At 39.2% G+C, this 16,482-nt stretch overlaps 1 protein-coding gene across 1 annotated transcript in view; it reads left to right on the top strand.

Moving 5' to 3' along the window:
* Positions 1 to 16,482, top strand: part of GLA (galactosidase alpha) — a 552,477-nt gene that overhangs the window by 507,562 nt on the left and 28,433 nt on the right. The window contains exon 6 of the mRNA XM_044057125.1: positions 5,304 to 5,501. Within this exon, the coding sequence (XP_043913060.1) occupies positions 5,304 to 5,501 (198 nt within the window). The remainder of the gene's footprint in view (positions 1 to 5,303; positions 5,502 to 16,482) is intronic.

Genomic DNA, 16,482 nt, shown 5'->3' with positions numbered 1-16,482 from the left:
CACAACCAAATAAATATTCCATCGCTACTTTTCTAGTAACACTTAAACTTGCATATCCCCTCTAATAACTCAGTCTAATGTACTTCTTAAATCAGTCTTACCTGTCTTATACACCACTCCTCTATTTGTAAATTCTCAATGCTACGTTTATATATTAATGTTTCTGAATAACAAAACAAATTTTATTATACTGTTTACTATGCTATGTATTCACTGAAACTGCATTATAAAATTTGTTATTGTAAATATTGATTGCATTAAATTTATTTTGGAGCTTTTCTCCATAGGCCTCCACTGAAAAAGGGCACCTATGCCCAGATGGACTTTCCCGGTAAACAAATGTCAGTCAATCAATAAATTAATTAATATATATATATACATACACATACACTTTTTAAATGTTTTATGTCTAAAATACACAGAGTTAAGATGTTAATTAAATTGTGGTTCAAGGGCAGTATTCAGTGTTTGGGTCTCTTATTTCAAACATTTTTATTTCTGTGTTGTTACATTTTTATTTTCTTATTGATTTGGATTCATCCTATACCCTTTCACCTGCCCACCCTTCCCCAGGATTGACTCCCCCAAGGCTGCTTAGCTTCTACGACCGCCTTCACCGGTTACCTCTTCTGTAATTTTGCTTATCTACTAAATTGACGAGGATCCATTTCTGTGGTCCATTTCTAACCTTTCTGTGGTGGGTTTCCATCCACTGATGAAAACTAGACTTTATAGGCCTCTCATATTTCAGGAAGCAGTATGGCTGAGTTTAAGGTCCTTCTTCATGTTGTAGTAGGAGATGGACAGGCTAGGACAAATGCAGGAAATAGGCCAGGACAGGAAGTTATCATCTGGTCAGATGCTAGTGACAGAGATTGGTTTCTTGCCAAAAAATGCAGTTGTACCATATCAAGGATATTGTGTGCTCTTCTAGTGCCGAACTCCCCCCTTGTAAGCCAGTTCCACGGCTACACACCCAGTCTCCGCCTGAAGACATTCAGCACTAGATTTGATCTCGACCTTCCTATTTGAAAGGTAGCCCTAGCTTTGCATGATTGACCTTCTCCTCAGCTAACATCAAGTCACCAGTTTAGGTCATTATTATCATACTAGAACAATTAGATACCCTGTTGCAGCAGAAGCATGATGTCTGCAGAGTCAGCATCTGAAATTTAACGTAGCAAATATACTTAAAGTCAAAGGTATAAACCTCCTATCGTATAAACTTTTCTATCTCCTTCAGAACAAGGAGAATATGGGAGTAGAGTCATTTGCATTTGTCATGGGGAGGAACAGTTTCTACTGCCTTGCTTTTGAGTAGTATGTAAGCCTGTACCAGAAGCGCTGTGGTGATCACCTGATGATGAATAGCTTGCTTTCTGGAAGAGGACTTGCTTACTTAATCTAAGGTTGATCATTCTTGTCAGTGTCCAGGACCCATAATTTCATAGTAGTGGCTTTCCAGGCTAGGACAAATGCAGGAATATGCCTCCTGTGAGCAAGTCTTTGTAGTCAGGACTGTAGTTGAGCAGACAGCATTGGATTTGTTGGAAACTTATCTGGCACAGCTGTTTGAGGGACATTTCTCTCCTTGGAGAACTAAAAGGACTGGAGGAAGAAGCTATGTGGCATGTACCAGAGAGACCTTTATTGATGATCTGTTCCTATTTTGATTTTCAAAGGTCCTCCTCCTGGTCTTCAGCAGTATCCCAGATCTGAACAAGCAGAATTCCATCCTGGAGGGCATATAGGATGGCCAGCTTATACTGCTCATTGGAGGAAAGCCTAAGTCACAACACCTGGTGCAAGCACATTCTTCAGCCTGTTGCCTAGTCAGAGTTACAGTGGACTATATGAAAGGATGTTGTAAAATGCTGTGGTAACTGTCTTTTAAGAGCCTCCTTCATCCCAGTTTTAAGGAGGTCTACCAACTTTTACAGAGCTTACTCACATGGAAGGACTGAAATCAACTTGGACTCCTGAAACTTCTGCAGCATACATTCATCAATATTTAACAGATGGATTGCGTGTGTGTGTGTATGTGTGTGTGTGTGTGTGTGTGTGTGTGTATATGTATATATATATATATATATATATATATATATATATATATTTATTTATTTATAGGGTTTATATTAGATAAATGAAAGTTTATCTAATCAAACGCTCACATGAGTGAAAATTGTGAAACTCGAAACCGTAATTGTGAGATCGCTGTACTGCGCCCCCCACAATTGCAGTTTAGAGTTCTGGGATTTTCATTCATGTGAGCGTTTGGTTAGATAAACTTTTGTTTATCTAATATATATATATATATATATATATATATATATATATATATATATATATATATATATATATTTATATCCCATAGTCTTGGTAACTCATGGATGTCAGCTACAGTTTTTCTGATCAACAGACCCAAGTCCTACTATAGCATAAAAGGAAAACCCTCCTGTTCATTTTTTCAAAAGCTATGGATTCCTAACCACTTGGTAAGGTATAGACGTGTTTAGGTCTCTGGATCTATGTTGGTCACATGAGATGCTTAGTGAACATGTCACTACCTTGTCTGTGGATAGAAATAATTGACAGATTAAAGGGATCCTGCAGTTTTTATCTACAGACACATTCTTTGTTTCCATGTTAAATGAAATAATAACAATAAAAGACAATAAAATGCATTTGTGAGTCAAGAAATGCAGGTAAAGATATAGATATAGTCTCACTAGCCTTTCCAGCATTTTGACTCTTTCCCTCTACACTTAGATATGTAAATATTGTACGTAAGATGTTTTTGTTTTCTTATATTATTTTGTCGTATTATTTGTAGTCATTAATAACATTTGTCTTTCTGTTTCACTTTTATATCCTGTTGTTTGTTCAACTGTTCTTTGAGCCGTGGAAGTGGCAGAAAAGTGTCAGTAGACCAGCCGACACTACCCTGTCAACAAATACTAATTAATTAATTAATAACTATTAATCGGTTCTTATCCTGAACACAGATATCCTCTTTGCGATGGTCAAATTCAGCTGGCTGACATACAATAGATTGGTAATGATTCCAGACTTTTATTGTGTGTAGCTTACTGGAAGCAGCAACAGATTTTTCATGTTTATTAGAATGTATTTATAAGATGTGATATGGAGTTGCAGACCACTCTCATAGTAGTCTTTCCATATAGCCTTTTGTATTATTTTAAACCTGTACAGTTGCTTTGCTGTATGTACCCAAAAAAGTACAGTTGCTACAGACATCCCAGAAGTTCAACTTTTTGTTCCAAGTTATGTGTGGACTGCACTGCAATAGAGAGCAGATATCAGCAAGTTAAATTTTTAAGACTATCCTACTTTTGTGATGTTAATTATACTACAGTGTCTGAAGGTAGATTGTATACTTTGCATTCATACATAAGGTGCTTCATTTCCGGTCTTTAGCTGAGCACAGTCACTGGAAAAAATGTTGAACCATCCATACACAGTACTACATGGCATACTTGGCATTTGCATTTTCACAGAGGTAGGGTGGAAGAACTTGGATAGTGTCATAAACCTAGCAAACTGTAATATACATATCTGTGACTGTTTTTAAGTGGCAAGCTGCTTCCAGGGCAATGCCAGACACGAGTATGTATTTTCACTTGAGGTAGACCCTAGGATTCGGAAACATTCTCACTGCTCTCATAAATTGCCTACCGCAGTCAGTGTACAAGATAAAGAGAAAATGAGATTCAGAGGTGGCTATGGCCACTATGAGAAAGATGTTAGTGTTCGCTCATTAGAATACTTCTGAATCAAGCTTTTCTAATACTAGTGCTATCAAGCATAATGGCAGTAGTCTTTTTCCTAGCAGCCTATGCATTGAATTTCAGAGGCAACTCCCACCACACCTGCTCTCACACATACACACACACACACACACACACACACACACACACACACACACACACACACACAGACATGGCCACCCAACAGCAAACAAACAGACACCCTCACAGTTTAGAGCTCATGCACGCAAACACACATACACATCCAGACTCTTGATTCCATACCTAAACACATTACTGCAACTACCTAGGCAGACATACATTCATGCCCATGCAGACACTCACACACATACTAATACATACCCCCCCCCACATCTTCACTGAGCTTACCTGCACTGCTGATTCCATAGGAATAATTAGGTGAGTGCTGTCTTATGATGGTATTCACTCTTTCTTCCATCAGTGGAAATTTACACAGCCAAGCAGTTCTGTGAATTATATGGCAGTGTAAAACAATGAAGATGCAGGTAAACAGGGAATATCAAAAATCATTGTTCTTTAAAGTTGTTTTTGCTGAGTGGCACACTTCAGACTCCTGTTATTTATATACACCAACCCCAGAGTGCTGTACCTGGGAGAAAAGGAAATACTCAAGAGAGACATCGTTCTCAGGCTCAGTATCTTGACATCCATTCTTTCACTCAAAGTCTCACTAACAAGTTTTGGAAGCAAAAATTGGCGCTGTGGAGTCCAGGTGAAGACCAGAAGAATTCCTTTCTCACTCCCTCTCCAATTGAAAGGTTATCGTGGCATTGGAAAATGCATGCACCAAAGCTGTCCTGCGTATGTTGTTGGGATGTGCTGCAATAAATAAACTTGCACACACTATGATATGCTTGCTAGCCATCTATAAATCTATTCATGTGGATAGCAGCATGCACTGATAATCACCTACAGTTTAGGCAGGAAACACATTGAGCATAGAGGCAGCCTAGAATTCCATTTGGATTACTACAGGGTTTATGATCCCCAAGTCATCAAGAGAACAAAAAAGAAAAAAAAAATCCTAGTTCTCATCTAAACGTAAACATGTATGTTAATCTGTTTTAATGTGGTTAATCGAGACTAAGATAAAATAATCTGTTGTTTATCATATTGTTGAATGTATAAAAGCATTGCCATGTAAAGATTGTTTATCAGGATCCTTAAAACTGAAAATTTTAACTGCAGATAGGGGAAGCGCATACTAATTGTGAGATTGTGATATCTTGGAGTATTCCCCCTACTGTCATATATTGTGATTTTTGGAGTTAGTATAAATAAGTGGAAGGGTTGGGGATGGATGAGTAGCAAACATGTTAAACAAGTTGAAAAGACATTAAGATGTAAGCATTTCATGTTCCTAGCAAACAGTGAAGCAGTTGGCTGTACTGCATAGAGCTGATTAGATATTTTTATTTAGAAAATTTTAGAGAGTATCAAATAATATGGTCATGTTTTCATTGCACCACCTTCTGTCTTTTTTCCTTCTCTCAGCTGGTAATTGGTAATTTTGGACTGAGTCGAGACCAGCAGATTACCCAGATGGCACTGTGGGCCATGATGGCTGCACCACTGCTAATGTCTAATGACCTCCGACAGATCGATGAAGAGTCTAAGGCAATTCTACAAAACAAAGATGTCATAGCAATAAATCAGGACTCACTAGGCAAGCAGGGTTATCGTCTTGGCAAGGTAAGACTATTCTGCTTTCCTTCTTTTCTTTTTCAGCCTCTTTGGGAGCTTGTCATTTGAAGTGTTTAAATGTCCTAGTTTAGAAAGAGAAGGCATCAGGGACCAGGAAACCATGGTGGTATATCTTCTTATAACTTAAAACCCTCATGGAATGGATCTTGTTAATGTGATAACACTTAGATAGCTGCTTTGTTTTTCAATCTTAGGAAGTATAAATCATTAACTTAGAAAGTCTTAACCATTATAAAATGAATGTTTGATCTATAACAGTAGCAGAGTAGCTAACTACTACATATTGCACTTGCATGATCATTGTTTCTGCAGTCTGAACATGCCTCATTAGCTAAATTTTGAAGCCTGAGCACTTCATTTGAGCTAAAGGGAAGTAATAATTTAGTTTTTATATCTTTCCTGTTGTGCATTTTCTCTCCTGTAGATTTACAAGCAGTGAACACTTGCAGAAGTAGCTTGTGGTATGTACTCTGAAATAATGGGATATATGAAAAGACATTAAGTTTTTTTTTTCCATCATAACCCTTTATTAATCATATTTTGTCAAATTTTCCATCCAGTGAATTTCTTAAGTACATGAAGATGAGGAAAAAAACAACATTGTCATTTTACAGTAAAAAGAGCATAGAAAACCACAAATACAGACTGAACCACGTGCATCTATACAAAGCATGTAAAAATAGCTCTGTTACTGGAATATGTATTTCAGTTTTTCATATATAAAAATACACTCAGTCACTTGGGCAGAGATAACATTATATAAACATCAGTGCCAAAACTGTGTTTTATCCTCTCATATGAGCTATGTTCATGAGATCCAAGTATCTTATTAGTGCATGAGAATAATTTATGGCAGTAGGAAATCCAAGTGTATTCTGATGTCAGTGTCCCAGACAATCATTGAGTCAATGAATTGCATAGCACAAAAATCTGAGTAATGTTGGAATGACAGAGTGGACCTCGTCAAGGTTTGTAACAGATTAGTAGTGTAACACTGCCTCTGAAAGCCATCATTTTGGGCACATTAATGCAACCTTCTGAAGAGAAGTTCTTTGGGGGATTGAGGAACATGTGGAGACCAAGGTCATTTTGAGCTCTCCTAGGCATCCTTACATGCCATGTATACCACTTCTGACAACTCACTTTGGCAGTTGAAGTGTACTCCTTTTGGGATCAAAATACAACTTATTTTCTTATTTTCATAGGAAGCATACTAAATTTGATTATATCAAGATGCATCTATTTTCTAAGGTGGAGCACTAATCCAAGTGGACTATTTTCAAGTTCGGCCTGGAGAAAATTTACAAACAAAAATAAGAAGAAAATATTAAGGGAAAGTAGAGCACATACATCAATAGACATAGAAAAAATGGCAAAAATGTTTACGATTTGTTGTATACACTATCATAATAAAACTTCAAATATGATAGGATATAGACAAATAATATTGACTACAAAAATATACAAAGAAAAAAGAACAAAATATTAATGACGTTGAGCACATACATAAAAAACACAGTAAAAACTACAGTTACGTTGCTACAGTTTGATGCATACAGTACCATAACAAAACTTCAAGTGTGCTAGAATACAGACTTACAAACATTAAAGAGAACTAATACATATATAAGCAGAGGAAATATATTAATATAATGCTGTTATTGATCTATGTATTGTGTCATTGTACATGATGCCTCATGTACACTGTGGGATGATCTGTTGAAGAGAGATGGGGGAACAGAGAGAGAAGGATGTGCAGAGAGAGAAGGCCTTGAAGTTTTAATAGGTGCATAGGTGAGAGAACAAAGGTAAGATCCTGCAGTTTACAGCTGTGTGAGTTAAGGAGGAGATGAAAGGTAGGAGTTGGCAAATGTGGTGTTTTAAGTGATTGCGAATTTAGATATCACTTGCCTTGTGCTTGTTTGAAGAGGTAATTTCTTACTTCAAGTCTAAACATTTTGATAGATAGTATTTTGTTGCTTAGGGCTAGCAGCCCATATTTTGGGACCAAGAGCAGGGAAGGTGAGATTGATTGAGATCTGAGATTAGCTTGAAGTATCTGGAAATATGATGTGGATATTTGTTGTACAGGTTTAAATGTGTTCCTACAGAAATAAGTCAGTTGGCTTTAGTTTGTTGCAAAAGTAAATATCTCTGCTGGATTAATGAGATAGTACAAACCGTTCACATTCTAAGATGTTGTTGTCAAAAGTACACTCATTTTTAATCTTACCAGAGTTTCATCTCATTGCTGCCTCTGCTAAGGTACCCTTAAATTCTGATTTAGCCTATTAAAACTGTTAGTCATGTCTACATTTAGTAAAAAATTCTTAATAATTCACTAACCCATGATCACAAACTATATCAAAACCAAGTTTTAAGAATGATAACCAGTTATGTACCAAGAGTAAATTCACAAGCTTCCAAGCAAGAGACAAAACATTTATTTTTGGATAGAAATAATAACCCATATGGTAATAAGAAATGTAAAATGTGTATTGAATGTGTACTGTATGATTTGTAGCTCACAAATGAGCCCATAAGCTTTATGGTGACATAATTCAATAAGATGAAGAACAAACACAGCTGCAGTTTGTTAATGCAGATATGTTCAGTATGTACTGAGCCTTACAAGTAGCAATTAATAAGCCCCCTTAACTGAGTAAGTATCCTTTGGGAGTGTCCGCCATTCCTAAAAGGAGAAACTGGAATCCAGATCAGGAACCACGATAAGTATTTTTCTAAATAAAATATCAATATGGCAAAATTTGCCAAAAATCTTCGTATCAGTGAAAAATACTGAGTTATCAGCTATGAGTAGCATCAAATAGATTACCTACATTCATCATGAACAAGTAGCTGCACTAGAGCAGTAATTAACCTAATAAAAAAAGTAAATAAATCAGCTACAGTTAGTAATGACAAACTCGGCTTTAAACCAAAAAAGGAAAATCCACAGCTATTCAAGATTTGCTAATATTTTGTAAGACAAAATGTGTGACATTCAACATTCACTGTATAGCTGTATGCAGTCAAAAAGGCCAGCCTTAGATGGACTGGAGACCCAGGTAAATTACTCCATGGGCTCCCCTTTGCAAACCGTTTTCCCCTGCACTTCTCCAGTGCCCCTCATCAGTTTCCCACACCCAGTCCAGACTCCAAAGCATAAAGACATATTACTATGTTCTTGTTTTTTTCTCTGTCTTCCTTTTTACTACATCCTGCTCTTTATACCCAAGCCAGTCAGTTGGAAATAATTAATTCTCCCTAATATCAGCTAATGGCACTTCCACATATGTTGTCTCACACACCAAATTCCAAGGGCTAACAATTAATGAAATCCTCAAATTGTATCTTCAACTTTACCTCATAACAACAACAAAAAAAAAAAATTAGGTCAGCTTTCAGATTTGAACACTTCTGAAATTCTTACAGAAAGCACGTAGCATCTGCTGTTCTCCTTCCAGCCCTCCTATGTGCATAATCTACCCTTACTAAACTACTTACTATCCAAATCTGTAAACTTGAGAAAATCTATAACTATATTGCCAAATTTGCTATCAGCATACCATCTCAAATACATTACTGTACAGTCTTAAGACATCTGAACTGGCTTGAACTTCCCAACTTGGTTAAACTTAACCAACTTTGTAAAAGACACTGTGTTTATTTTACTTTTGGGGGGCTGGGGAAAGTGTAAAGTGCTTTTTACTGTGTTGTTGTATAGGAAAAAAAATACTTTTCTGCTAATCCCTGTTGTACTTTCTATTACTGTTAAGCTTCCCCTGGAAACAAGTACCATTTTTAGCTTGACCACGGAACAAACTACCAGTACCTCAGATGGATCTTCTTCCAGCCACAAAAATAAAAAAGATAACTAAGCAACCTTTGCCACCACAGCAATTTGGTGATTCTGCTGTAGTCAAAGCTGGTTCTTCAGACTGCTTATCTTTCCTCTTGATCAGTCTGGTATTAGTCATATATACACCTACCATGGACCTGGGTTTAGCCACATCCTCTGACGCTTTTGGGATCCCTCAGTGAGCAAGGGAGAACCACTCTTGACAGTCATGAGAGAAGTGGCGGGGAATATGCCCCTGCTTAGGTAGAATGTAGTGCCCATCACTGGGTAAGCTGTTGCTGGCAAATACTGTGTCTATTTTCCTTAACTTTCCAATCAAAAAAGAGACAGAAAACTAAGCATTTAGCTTCATATGTCAGTTACTGTGAACAGGAGTAACTTATTGGGTTTGGTTTAGGATCTTTGTGCAGGCTGTTGACCCTTCTTGTAAGGTGGTTTCTGGTAAATGAAAAGGATTCCTCTTTCCCTAAACAGGTTCAAGAAGTAGAATCTGTAGGGGAGTGTGAAGGGACAGATGCAGTGTCTTCTCCTCAGGTTTCTGATTCAAATTTTGAGGAGTGTGTGGTATCTGCTTCTTCCTGTGAGGTATTTTCTTTCTCAGAAGACAATTTTCGGATGGAACCATTGATCTGATGTTGTTCTTTTAATTTGTTCCTCAACCTGTGGGTTTCGGATCTGATTTGGCTGCTTTCTAAAGTTTAGGCTCGGAAGCTCAAGCTCCTCCCCTACCCATAATGCCACATTCCCCCAGATTATCTTAGATCTCATTTGCCTCTCATAGGAAAAGCATCGTGATCTGCTTGCTCGTGCTCCATTGGATATTGGCAGTTAAGTCTGTAATTTCTTCCTTATTTTTTACTCTTATTATTTCCTTCTTATTTTCTATCCTTTTTTCTTCAAAAAAAAAAAACAAGTTGTCACTGGTCATTCTCTTTGGCAGGAATTATTTTCCTTTCCTCTGTCCTTTCCTACTTAATTTAAAAAAAAATGTCAGAAAGTCTTTAGGCTTTAAAAAGTGCATTTCCTGTGGGTACAAGATCCCCTTAACTGATGCCCATAGGGAGTGCTTATATTGCCTCGGCCCTGCTCACCTCGAAGCCTCCTGCTCCGTTTGCAAGGGGTTTTACTGGAGAGCACTGGTCTGCAGAAAAAATAAAATTATTCTGAAGGGCCTCCTTGTTCAGCCTTGTCTGCAGGTTCTTCCACAACAAGGGCTCGACCCCCATCAAAAAAGCATAGACATATCCAGGAATGCAGTAAATGTTCCCCAGAAAAGTCTACCTCTTCTTCATCTGATAAGCCTCCAGCCAAGGCTCTTAGGGCTTCAGATCTGAAACTATCAGATCCAAGTAAGTCTGCATAGTCTGTTTGCCTCTGAGCTCCCCTAACTTTGGAGCCTCCTGCTCCAACCACAGGATCTCCCCTTAAAGAGAGATCCCCCAAGACTACATCCAGGCCACCTTATACAGCATCATCTGTCAGGTCCTTCCGTAGCATTTCTGATTCAGAGGTGGACAGATTGATGAGGCAGTTCCTTCAGACACAGATCCAAATTGTGGTCTTAGCTGCATCCCCTACTGGGCCTCTCGGCAGACAATCACCTTTGAGACCATTAGCTCCTTCTGCGATCCGACCTCTTGCTTCGGAGTCCTTGGATCCAAAGGCTCTGAGAGTTGAGATGTTCGAGCTGATAGCGATTCTCTCTTTGACCCCAAACAGCTTCCCTGACTCACTCAGTCCCGACTGCATTGGTGTAGATCAGTTTTCGGAGCCGAATCCTCGACATCAGCTCAGAGGGGTTGACCTCGATTTCTATGTTTTTGGAGCCGTCACTTCCCCCTCAGCATATCAGAATTCAGTAGCTGGGCCCCAACTTTCCTCTTGCAGAGGAGGACTGGGAGACTTGGGGATACTCTGCCCTGTTAGCTTCAGCTCCAGGGGGATGGTCTTTGGCATTTCTGGACCCTTCCTCTTTTGAGGTGGTGGAGACAGTTTTCTCCATGCCCAGGAAATCCTCATCTCCCACTCTTTCGGATCCACTCCTCACCCCCATGGATACTGTCTCTGAGACCTCACCACTGAGATTAGTGGTACAGGAAAGCCTTCAGCTACTTCCGCCCTTGGAGCCACAGATCTCTGTCATTGTCTCCCCAGAACACCCCACTGAGGAGTGGCTGTGTGATTTTGCAGAACCTTTCAATGCATCTTTCATCTCTGCTGATTTCGACAGGTCATCTTTGTTTGTGCCCACTGTTAGACACACTGTCCCATATTGAGAAAAATGGAAAGACCCTGTCTGCCATCGGAATCCATTTTTTTTTACCCCACGAAGATCCTTCTCCAGGAATCAGTGTGGGGGGAAAAATGTGGTTCAAAATCCTTTTCAGGAATCTGAGGGCGATTTTTCCCCCTGGGAAACAGTTATAATGATAGACGCTGCCCACGTGGCTGAGGAGGTCTGCAAAATCAAAGTTCTTGAGATTCTTTCTCTGACAGACCCTTTTAGCACTCCTGAAATGTTGCCTGAGTGTTTTTCTGTGGAGGCAATCCAGGGGGTGCTTATCCTTGCATCCAGAAACCTGGCTAGCCGTCACCAGTGACCAGTGGGTCAGTTGAGTATGAAAGGAATGCATATGTTTCAGACGTTTTAACAATTGAATGTTTTTTAATATTTGCACATATATATGATTGAGATGTGAGTAATATATGGAAGCTAATAGGACAGTGTTTAGCGAAGTAGTGTGATATGTTACGTGACTGTGCTGAGAAGAGGAGTTTATAAAGTATGTGCATGTCATGTCAAATTCAAGTATATGGTCTAAAGAAGCAAGCAGTTGACTTGCAAAAGTACTTACCTTTTAACATTTTAACTGGTGAAATTAAAGTTTATAACCTGGCCGTGTTTCAACTCGTTTATTTTTATTTCGTTTTAATAGTAGTTGTTGGATTTGCTATCAATAATGAGCTGTTAATTCTAGTTGCTGGTATGGTTTTGCTCCTGAAAAGTTGCCTGAGTTGTCTTCTCTGGAAGCAGTTGGGTGCCTCTCCTTGCACCCAGAGGTTTGTCTAGCCATCACCAATAACCAGTGAGTGCAAAGGTACTTATCAAGAGGATACTCAATTCCTCTTTCAAAACTCCCCAAACCAAAGAGCTCTCTACCGGATGTTCCACCCAATCAGAGAGGCAGCAGCATTGAAGATCTCAAAGCTGCTCCAAAAAAGAGTAATCCAAGAGGTCCTCCTGATCAACTCAGATCAAGCATTTACTCAAGATTCTTTTTAGTACCAAAAAAGACAGGGGACCTCAGGCCCATCTTGGATCTGACATCCCTGATCAAGTCAGTAAAGGACTCAAAAGTTCAGGGTGATCATGAAAACGGACTACTGTATGTGCTCAATAGACCTGAAGGATGGGGTTTATATCATATCATCAAAAGCTCATAATTACGAAGCACGGAACATCGAACACAATATCTTATAAAACCAAAACATTGAAACTTTGTGAATGGCTGTCCCCAACGGGGACATGGAACATTAAGGGTGTAGGCAGGGGGGCTAGCCCCCCAGCACCCCCTGCTACTTAAATATACCAACTCCGAGATTGCGCTACAGTGTAGGAAATGGAAATCTTCCATTTCCGCACTGTAGTGCAATGAAGTGTGATCTCCAAAGTCATATATTTAAGTGGCAGGGGGAGTGGGGGTGTAGGGGGTGCAGGGGGTCTTGCCCCTGCATGTAGCAATCTGTTTTTAATGTGCACTCCACATTTTGTTGTTTTTCTCCCCCTTTCGATGTTAAGCGGTTCGATGTATTGTGTTCAGTGTTTTACGATTCATAATTCCAAGCTTTCGATTATATGATATAGACCCAAAGGATGTGTACAGCCACATCAAGACGGACAGACACTCCAGAAGGTATCTACGCTTCAGGCTGGGAGGCAGTCATTTTCATTTCAGAGTGCCTCCTTCTGGTCTCACCACAGCCCCCAGGGTGTTCACCAAATGCATGGCGGTAATTGCAGCTCATCTAAGACTGCAAGGATTCAATGTGTTTCCTTACCTAGACAACTGGCTCCTAACCTCTCCAACTAGGCATTTACTCATCCAAGCCAGGGACTAGCTGTCACAACTAGCTCCTACTTTAGGCATAACCATCAACATGCAAAAGTCTCAGTTGCAGCCTGTTCAAAACATAGATTTCATAAGAGCACACCTGGATATAACCAAAACCTTGGCCCATCTAACTCCAAACAGGATTTCAACCCTAAGACTACATATCAGACAGATTTTAGCAATTCCATCTCCACCAAAACTAGTACCCAAAGCCTTGGGCTCCATAGCTGCGACCATAACTCTTTTAACAACAACATATCTACATATGAAAATTCTACAATGAATCTTAGCAGTCCAGTGGTCATTACACCAACAGCCTCTCAGCTACCCAATCAGACTTCGGAATTATGTGTTGGATCCAAGAGTCGGATCCAAAATCCACAGGTTGGGGAAGAATGAAAATGGACAACACAGATAGAATAACTTTTTTTTTCCAGTTGGAAATTACACAGAATTCTCAGTACCTTAGAAAATATTACGATTTGCTACAACTGGAATTTCCTGAATCTCACCTATCCCCCCCTCATTGCTGTCAGCATTGGAAGATGTTTGTCACAGTCTGTGGTTTCCTTGACGACCAGCCTTTTGCTTAAAAGAAAGCAAATAAAATGTACAAAGTACCTCACTCTTTCAAGTTTTTATACACTAGTCTCAGACCTGACCCAGGAGCTATAACTTTAGTTAATCCAGCCTGCCAAACATTTTGTTAATTCTAATCTTTTTCCTTCTGATATATATAGTAAAGCTTTTGATAAATCTGGGGGAAAATATATGCTTCTGCAACTTTTATTTTTAGAATTCTGAACTAATAGGCTCATATGTTACAGTTTATACTGACCAATTGTTAAAGTGTGAGGAAAAAATCTGCCATATGTAGTTTAGTTTCTTCTATTTCACAGGTCAGTACTTATTGCTTGAAATGTGTTTAGAGACCACTTCCAGGGCTTCTGCCACTGGTACTGTTTTAAGGAGGCTTGCCTGACTGCATTCTCTGAACCTCCCAGATGTCAAAAATGAAATTTTGAATTCTTCCTTGGAAAGAGATTTAGTTTTTGGACCTCCAGCTGCAGTGGTTATCATAAAGTGTGATGAGAGAGGAAAGCTGATATAGAGAATGTCTCAGAATTGTCATCCCTCCTTCTATAAATTTTCCAAGGGATTTTCTGTCCTCTCACCCTATCGTGGCAAGAAACAAAATAAACAGTATCAGCAGAGTGCTGCTAAGCAGACGTTTAAAAGCTATGGCAGGTAGGTTCCAAAAAAAAAACAGGATCCCCCCGCCCCCAGAACAAAGGACAGTGAAACAAATCAGAATGACTATATAAGGGACCCTGTCCTCCCACCCCTTCCAGAAAGTCTGAATCTCCACTTCTCCCTTTGGCAACAGATCGTTTCAGGCAATTTGTTCCTGTATATGATCCATTTGGGATAAAAAATGGCAGTGGGAGGAAATTCCTCTTCAGCTGCTAGACAAAACTCTTCTCTTTCCTCCTGTGTTACGTCATATGCTGTCTCGGCGGGTAATAGAAACTGTTCCTCATCCTCAGCTGGGAAAAGGATTTTACTCAAGAATGATTGCTGTCAAAGAAAGAAAGTCCCTGGAGTTCTGAACCTTTATTTCCTGAATCAGTTTGCAATAGTGCTCAAGTTGCAAATGCTTTCACTTCCTAACATATTACTCCTTTTTCATTTGAGTTTCCTAGTAACCTCATATTTAAAAGATGACTATCCTCACATTCCTAGTCATCCAGACTTCATATGTTGTTAAGGTTTTCTGTGTCTGTATCCCATTATCAGTTCTGTCCCTTACCCTTTGGTCTCTCCACTGCTCCAAGGGTGTTCCCAGTGTGTGCAGCTCCTGTTATAACCCATCGCAGGCTACAAAGTATCCACATTTTTCCATGTTTAGAAAACTTGCTTGGATAAGAGGTAAACTACACAGAATGGGATTTCAGGAGAACATTCAAAAGTAATTTTTGACTCTGTCACACAGGATTTTGTTTCTGGTATGTCTGCTAAACACTTCAGTACATAGAGATTTTTTTCCACAGGAAAGACATATCTATATTTAGATTAATTCTGGGTGTTTTCCACTCACACTTCTGTCACAGTGAAAGAATACCACAGGATTTTGGGTCTCTAGGCTTCCATGATTCAAATGATACCTCTTGTAAGACTCCACGAGTGATATCTGAAATCTCTTTGGTCCAACATTAACAGCTATTGTCTTTTCAAATCCCAGTTGTAGGATTTGTTAAAAGGAAAAGCACTTGATGGAGACATTAAATTTCTCTGAGTCCAGGTCTTCTATTATCTCTTCTTGCTCCAAAGCAGTCAGTCACAATAGATACCTCAAACTTTGCTTGGGGAGCAGTGTCCGTGGATATAAAAGTGCAAGGTGTTTGGAACAAGAAAGATAAAAAAACAAACACAGTGGAGATGCTAGCTCTTATAATGGTTCTTGACTCTGTAAATAATCTATGGTCCTCACAACCTCAAGTAGATACAATACCATAGTGATGTGGTATGTAAACAAGCAAGGTGGAACCAGATCTTACCCCCTATGCAAACTAGCTATGTAAGCATGGAATATAGTTTTACAGCATAATCTCAATCTCCAGGCATCTTACATTTCATCAGAGCAAAATCATGTGGCAGACAGGCTGAGCATAACCAGCACAAACCCCATGAATGGAAACTGAATCAGCGGTTTTCCAAGACTTGATCCATTTGTGGTTAATTCCTCAGATATTTCTTTTAACCTCCTATCTAAGCAATCGACTGGCAAAACTCTGTTCCAGGAATCCATGCAAGAAGGCCTGGAAGACAGATTTCTTTTCTTTTCTTTAGATGAGGATGTTCATGCATGCTTTTTCACCTTTTCCACTGATTTCCAGGGTATGTCTGAAGATTCAGAAGGACTCCCCAGAGATCATTATGGTGACTTTCATCTGCTCCGGCAGCAGTAGTTCTCCGTTCTGTGTAATTGCCAGAA

The sequence above is a fragment of the Protopterus annectens genome, chromosome 15.part0 (genome assembly GCF_019279795.1).
Source record: "Protopterus annectens isolate FY-2018-M chromosome 15.part0, PAN1.0, whole genome shotgun sequence".
Lineage (NCBI taxonomy): Eukaryota > Metazoa > Chordata > Ceratodontiformes > Protopteridae > Protopterus > Protopterus annectens.
This window is presented reverse-complemented; position numbering and strand designations above follow the sequence as displayed.